General features: G+C 49.2%; 1 protein-coding gene across 1 annotated transcript; it reads right to left on the reverse strand.

Moving 5' to 3' along the window:
• Positions 1 to 2,962: 2,962 nt before the first annotated feature.
• On the reverse strand, positions 2,963 to 4,863 carry LOC100280834 (glucan endo-1,3-beta-glucosidase 4). The gene is made up of 4 exons (NM_001153754.1): positions 4,581 to 4,863; positions 4,232 to 4,471; positions 4,035 to 4,071; positions 2,963 to 3,556 (listed from the first exon to the last, which is right to left on the reverse strand). The coding sequence occupies exons 1-4, from the start codon at positions 4,645 to 4,647 to the stop codon at positions 3,310 to 3,312; spliced, it is 591 nt and encodes a 196-aa protein (NP_001147226.1). The 5' UTR covers positions 4,648 to 4,863; the 3' UTR covers positions 2,963 to 3,309.
• Between the last annotated feature and the right edge of the window lie 2,140 nt (positions 4,864 to 7,003).

Genomic DNA, 7,003 nt, shown 5'->3' on the forward strand with positions numbered 1-7,003 from the left:
CCGACTGGATAGTTTAAATTCGGTGCCCTATGTGGTGGCTCGGGTGCGTGTCTAGGTAACTCATTAAAAATGGGCCCGACTGTGGCTGACCCGGACGGTCCGCACTCGCGAGCGGACGGTCCGGACATGTGTAGATCGGCTGGTTTACTGCCGATTTGCGTTTGCTCAGGGTACGTGTCCATCGGCATCCCATAAGGGGGTTGTGACTGGTCGTGACAACCTTTAGCCGATGTATTACGTGTATTATCTCCTAATTCAACCTCGTGTGAAGGAGAATTTGCTATACTAGATTTATCAAATGCACGTACTAGTCTCCTACAATCGTTTTGCATAACCCCTATGATATTTTGCATTTGTTCTCGCTGTTCGTCTATGTAAGCTTTAAGAGATTGGAGTTCGTTGGTGCTACTTACATTTGGGGTAATCGTAGTAGGTCGGAGCGAAGCCAGATCTGTCGCCTGTTGCCGAACGACTTTGTTGTTCCTGTCCACTTTGAAGTCAGCCAGGAACTTCGCCTTTGCTTCTTGGATCAGCTGCTCCTGGCGCTCCTCGAACATAAGTTGTTCTTCAGCCGGCAAGGCTTCCCATGTCGGTGTGATGATATTGCTGGTGGAAACCTCAGAGCTATCTTTTGAACCGGCCATTGAGGGCCGATTTGATAGGTCTATATGTGTTGTCCCCAGCGGAGTCGCCAAAAAGTATGTTGACACCTTTTTGGAGGCGCCAATTACTCAAGAGAACCAGCGGCGGTGCTCTCTGGTCAGGCGCGGACGGCCCGTGGCACAGGGCCGGACGGTCCGCGACCTGGCGCGAGGCGGCGGTGCTCTCTGGTCAAGCGCGGACGGTCCGCGGCAAGAGGCCGGACGGTCCGCGACCTGGTGCAGGAACTCGGGTTCCCTGCCTGACGGCCGGACGGTCCGCGCCCTAGGGCCGGACGGTCCGCGCGTGCGCAGGGGCGACGGAAATCGCCGCCGGCGGCCTGGATCTCGCTCCCGGGAGGGACCCCGTCGGGGAGGAGAGATCCTAGGGGTTGTCTAGGCTCGGGCCGGCCGACCTAGACTCCTCCAATCGGCGTAGAGTCGAAGAGAGGCGGAGAATTTGGGGATTGAGAGGCTAAACCTAAACTAGACTAGAACTACTCCTAGGATAAAATGCGAATAGAAGTTGTATTGATTCGATTGTTGATGATTACAAATCGGCCGTATACCTCTCTATTTATAGAGGAGGGGGGCTGGACCCTTTACAAACTAATTTCCGAGCTTATCCCATGATTTTAGCTAACAACCGTAGCACAAAACTCGGAACCCTAATCTGTTCTGCGCACGTGCGGACCGTCCGGCCCAGAGGCGCGGACCGTCCGGACCGCGGACCGTCCGGCCTCAGGGCCGGACCGTCCGCGCTCAATTTGGTGCTCAACACTAGGTCTCCGTGTTCCGTCATCTGGCTTATGTTCTTCATGTAGCATTCAGATCAATTGACTATGAAATTATGTCGATACTTCCACATATTATGGGTAACGTAGGAGACATCCCTATTTTCACCCGGAGGTCTTAATTACCACTGCTTAACTTTCAATACGCCTCTGACCATCAAATTAAGACACATGGATCCATACATCTCGATCGGAAAAGAATCCATAGAAAGAGAATCGGGCGATATCTTTTTCGAAACAAATAAAAAGAAAAACAAAGAGAAAACAAAGATCATGATCAACTAAGCCCTCTCGGGGGCAATAATGTGTTTGGCGGGCGAATCCACATGGCCACTAGCATATTAATGTTTGGTTTCACGAACTTTAAGTTTAATCTAAGATGTTTGAATGTCTATTATGAAATTTTTTTCAAGTCTAATTAATCTATGATTAGTAAATATTTAATGTAGTATCACATAAGTGAATCATATACTAATCAGGTTTAATAGGTCTGTCTTATTGTTTAGTCTTCGTCTGTGTAATTAGTTTTATAATTAGACTCTGTGTGTTTAAATGCAGTAGAACTAATAGTTAGCTGCTAAAATTAGTTGAAGACATTCTAACAGTCTAGCTAATAGTTTATCTATTACCTATTTTTAGTAAATTAACTAATAATTAGCTACCTAATTTCACTACCATTTTTTAACCAACTAACTATTAGCTCTAGTGTGTTTAAACACCCCATATCTAATACTTCTAACTATCATTCGAACATTTGATGTGATAAGGACTAAAATTTAGTCCGTGGAACCAAATAAGTACTATGTTAAGAGCGCTACAAGATTCTCTGAGTCCTCCTCCAAAGGACATCAAGAAGGGGTGTTTAATTTTACCCAACTAAAATTTAGTCATATCATATCAAATATTTAAATAATAATTATGTAAAACAAATAAAAACTAATTACATAAATAAAGACTAAAGGATAAAATGAGTTTATTAAACCTAATTAAGCCTATATTTAATATTCATAATTTATATTTAAATATTTGATATGACACAAACAACAAACACCTCTGAGATCGTCTGGACATTAGGTACATATATTATCTATACGTCTATACCACTATATAATATATCACTTTAAATTTTGCAAAACCTAACCAACCAAATCACCTTAGCATACATAATATTCATTAAATCCGCCAAACAAATTACACCCATACTTAACACACCATCAAACTAACAGTTCAAATCGCTAGATAACTCTCTCACTCTCTTACTCTTTCAAATTTAATGGACAATATTATTTAGATAATTTCTTATCCCTCCCCCTACCCTAACCCCGTCACCCCAGCCTCCCACCCATGACCCCGCGTCGCACCCTCCCGCTCACTCGTGTCGCCGACCTCTTCTTTCCTCTTATCAGAATTGTAGCGTTAGAACGTGTTATATGGTAATCTAGGTGAAACTCTCTATATCCCACTCTTCATAATCAACCTGCCACACGTGTTACTGCATTAAATAAAAACAATACTTCTTAAGAATTTTTATTGAAACTGGTCTAATAAAAACAGAGAGGTTAAGAAAAGAGGATAGCAAGTACAACTTTTATAAATAAACAAAATTTAAAAAGAAAGAGAGAGAGAGGAGAGACAATGGTCCTTGTAGGAAAGAGACTGGCATCCTACCGCTAAATAAACCATACATCAAAAAGGCATAAGGAAAAGAAAGAAAGAATACACCGCCCCCAACCACCGCCTGCCACTACTAACAAAGATGGGTGAAGTGAAATCGGATCCGTCCTCCAACCAACCGAACCAATTCACATTCTCCAGTACAATCCCCCGTGCCCCCTTTCTTTTTCACGGACCACAGAGCAAGCAGCTAGCCCACGTAATCAATGCTGCAGCAGGGCGAGCAAGGAGAGGGCGGCGGCGGCGGCGGCGAGGGATGCGGCGCCGGGGAGCAGGCCGGGCGCGGCGGCGTCCAGGGTGTTGTCCGCCGGTCCCAGGCCGGTGCTGCCGCCCATCCCCGTGCCGTTGAGGCCGCCGATGCCCACGCCAGGGCTCAGGGTGCCCGTCGTCGCACCGCCCGCGGTCGTGGTGCCGGTGGTGGTACCCGCCGTCCCGGTCCCAGCGCCAGCGCTGCAATGCAATCATCATCGGCACGTCAGTAACAGACGTTTTATTCCGTCCAGTCTGTTGCCATGGACGTATGAGCACTGCACCTGTAGGCCGTAGCTAGTGCATTGTGCATGCGCGTGCATGACAGAACAGAACAGATCAGATCAGATGTGCGAGCCACTAGAAAGGCCAAAGCATGTGCGCTTGAGACAAACAGGGAAAATGTTGTGTCTAGCTGACCACTGGCTCCATCTAAAACAAAAGCCTGAGCAGATCGTGTGTGCAGTGCTCCATCTAAAACAAATCGGTTGGGAGGGACAGAGACTGTGACCACTGGCTCACCGGCGGCAGACATTGGTTTCGAGTTGCGTCTTGCGACAAACAAACAGACAAAACAAACATACAAGCAAAGCGCATTTTGCTTATATCTGGGAAAAGGAAGCTTCTGGCTCTGGGGGTGAAACGGTGAACGTGTGGTGAAGTAGGGAGCGTAGTGTACCTGGTGGCACTGGAAGCGAAAGTGCACCCGGAGAAACCTGCAGCAAGCAATGTATCATTGGCCATGGACAAGAATTTTTAAAGATGCATCATACATGTGGAGTTGTTGTCGAACAGAACAGAAGGAAGCAACAGGGAGACTGCGAAGCAAAGCAGGAGAAGGAAGGCAGGCGAGAGAGAGAGAGAGAGGCGGCGTACTGGGGTCTGTGGTGGAGACGGCGGCGGCGCCGCCGAAATCGCAGGTGGCGCCCCTGGCCTTGTTGTTCTGGTAGTAGCTGTTGGCGGCCCAGGAGCAGTGCGCGGCGACGGTGTTGGGGCTGTAGCACCCGCCGCCCTGCAGGATGGCCGTGCAGTCGGCGCCCCCCTGCGGACCGCACGCGAAGTCGATCGCCTTCTGCAGCACCGCCGTCGGCTGGTCCGAACTGCACACGCAGAAATCTGCCGACGAACGTATGACGTATCGTATCATATATTGGTACACTAAAAGAGGGGAAAAAGCTTTGAAGAGGGAAATCAAGAAGATAGAGAGAGACTGGAGAAGGAATACCTGACGCGGCAAGCGTGGAGGACAGGAGGAGCACGGCGGCCACGAGCGCCAACGACGACGCCTCCATCGCAGCAGCAGAGCAAGAGACCGATTGCGGTTGGAGCTCCGGCCGCCCGGCTAGCCTCCCCGCACCGCACGTACCGGATGGGGGAGAAGCAGAGGAGTCGAGCGAAGGGAGGAAGGACGAGATCGAGCTGGTGACGAGTTTCTTTCAGATTCTAGCTGGAAGTACTGGACTATACACAGGCGGCCAGCGAGTTCAATTTCAACTACGAAGGAGAGTGAGTGAGATTGCCCGTTCACCTCTCTTTGGCGCCCGCGCCCGCGTAGTTAGACAAAGGAGGCTAGGGGGTGTTTGGTTAGAGGGACTAAAGATTAGTCTCTAGTTTTTAGTCTCATTTAGTTCCTATTTTGCCAAACACTAAAACTAAAATATAGACTAAAATAATTTAGTTTTTAGTCTTCACATATGTGCTAAAAGGGACTAAACCATATTAATTCCACATTACCCCTCATTTAGTTCAATTGTACTGATATCAGTAGAATGTTAAATGTCATTTTAGTCTTGTTATTAGTCATTTAGTATATTATTACTACTTTTAGTCCCTAAATCAAACATGTTAGGGACTAATTTTTAGTCCCTAGACTAAACAAACCAAATATGGCCTAAGCCAGCGGCGTCGGTGAATTTTTTCTTTCTTTATCCCCGCTCACTCTCCCGATGGTCACCACAAATCTAACCCAGCGGAAGAACTGGTTCACTTTCTCTTCCTTTTGCGCTTCTCTTTTTTTCGCATGACTTACCAAGCAACGACCGTTCTTTCACGCCTTCTTTCCACATTTCTAGTATTGCCTCCTCCTCCTTGTCCTCTTTTCTCTACAAATATTAAGAGCCATGTGTAGACTGTCCTCGCTCGCCCCTGCCTCCCGCGAATCCTGCGCGCGCACGGCTAACTGCCCCGCCGAGGTTCCAGCCGCCTCGCGCACGTCGCGCCGCCCGGCCTCCCGGCAAACAACCGCCGCCGCGGATCCCTATCGCTACCTCCCGCGGACCGCGCACGCCCGCCCCCACCCAGCCGCGATTCCCCGCCCACCTCCTGCGGGTCGCGCACGTTGCGCACGTCGCGCCCGCCCGACCTCCCGCCGCTATTGCCGCTCCCTACGCGCGCGGTTGTCGCTCGCACAACCCACCGTCATGCCGCTCCTTGCGCGCGCACGGCTAACTACCCCCGCCAAAGGACTCTTGCGGTCTTGCCCCTTTCGTCTCTTCGCCTCCGCCCCCGCCCCCGCGCGGCGGGTGAATGCCGATGGTTGCGGCCTTGCCAGAGAAGCTCCACTGCGACGAGGCGGGGTCAGGTGACAAAGAAAAGGAGGTGGCGGGGAGGGATGATGCCGAGGTTATGTCGCAGCAGCTCTCGGATGAGCCGCTGCGGGAGAAGGCGCAGCGCATCTAGGTCATGCTCACCGGAGGCATGTCCGAATGCCTCCCTGACCGCGGCAAGAAGCTGCTCGCCACAATCGATGCCATCCACCGGGAGCAAGACCGCCGCCAGGCCCAAGGCGACGGGGCACGAGCGCCGATAAGTCGCTATTATTCTTTCTTGTTTCTTTGTCTTTGTTGGCGGAGGTATTATGACTGGAGTTTCTATTCTCTGGGTGCTCCATGCTGGTGTAAATAACTTTGTGCGGGGTGAATTGGGGGAGGAGGTGGAGAGTCGTGCAAACTTCAAGCTCCTATTCAATGAAATAATGCAGAAGTGACGCAAAGATGCTATGCAATCTTGGATGTGCACAAAGAATCCGAAATCAAAATTAGAGCTTTCTAGAGTATACGATCAATTTGTCGTACTGTCTGGTAATGCCTAGCATATGTAGCTGAAGTTGTGCCCAGCAGAGCAAAGTAATTAGCAAACAGGATGGTTTCTGCAATATAATGATGTGGAATTATGGCAGCTGGGATCTCTGACCAGTGGAAACTGGAATGCTGTAATTGTACAATATAGTGACGGCTTGGTAAGTGGATTTGCGTGCCTGATAAGCCTTGTTCTGGAATGGTTTCTTGCAGGGTAATGAAGCATGTGAAAGATAGTCCGATCAAGGTGTATTGAATCATCTGGTACGTTACTGATGTAATATCATTTTAGCAACTTTCTAGACTTGGGAGTTTGGAAACACCAACTTGTAGAGATTTATTGTTCAAAACGCATTTATGAATATTCAGTGCTTTATATCTCTACTACTATGAAGAATGTAAGGGGTAGGCTGCCACCCCGTTCTGCCCTTCCCCATCCGTTATTTGTCCGTCCGCAGCAAAAAAAATTGCAACCAGGCTCAGGGATCGAACCTTGGATGACTTGAGCAGAATGCCTAGGCTCCCACCCACTAGCCAACTTGAGAGCACCTAGAGGGGGGTGAATAGGTGA

The sequence above is a fragment of the Zea mays genome, chromosome 9 (genome assembly GCF_902167145.1).
Source record: "Zea mays cultivar B73 chromosome 9, Zm-B73-REFERENCE-NAM-5.0, whole genome shotgun sequence".
Lineage (NCBI taxonomy): Eukaryota > Viridiplantae > Streptophyta > Magnoliopsida > Poales > Poaceae > Zea > Zea mays.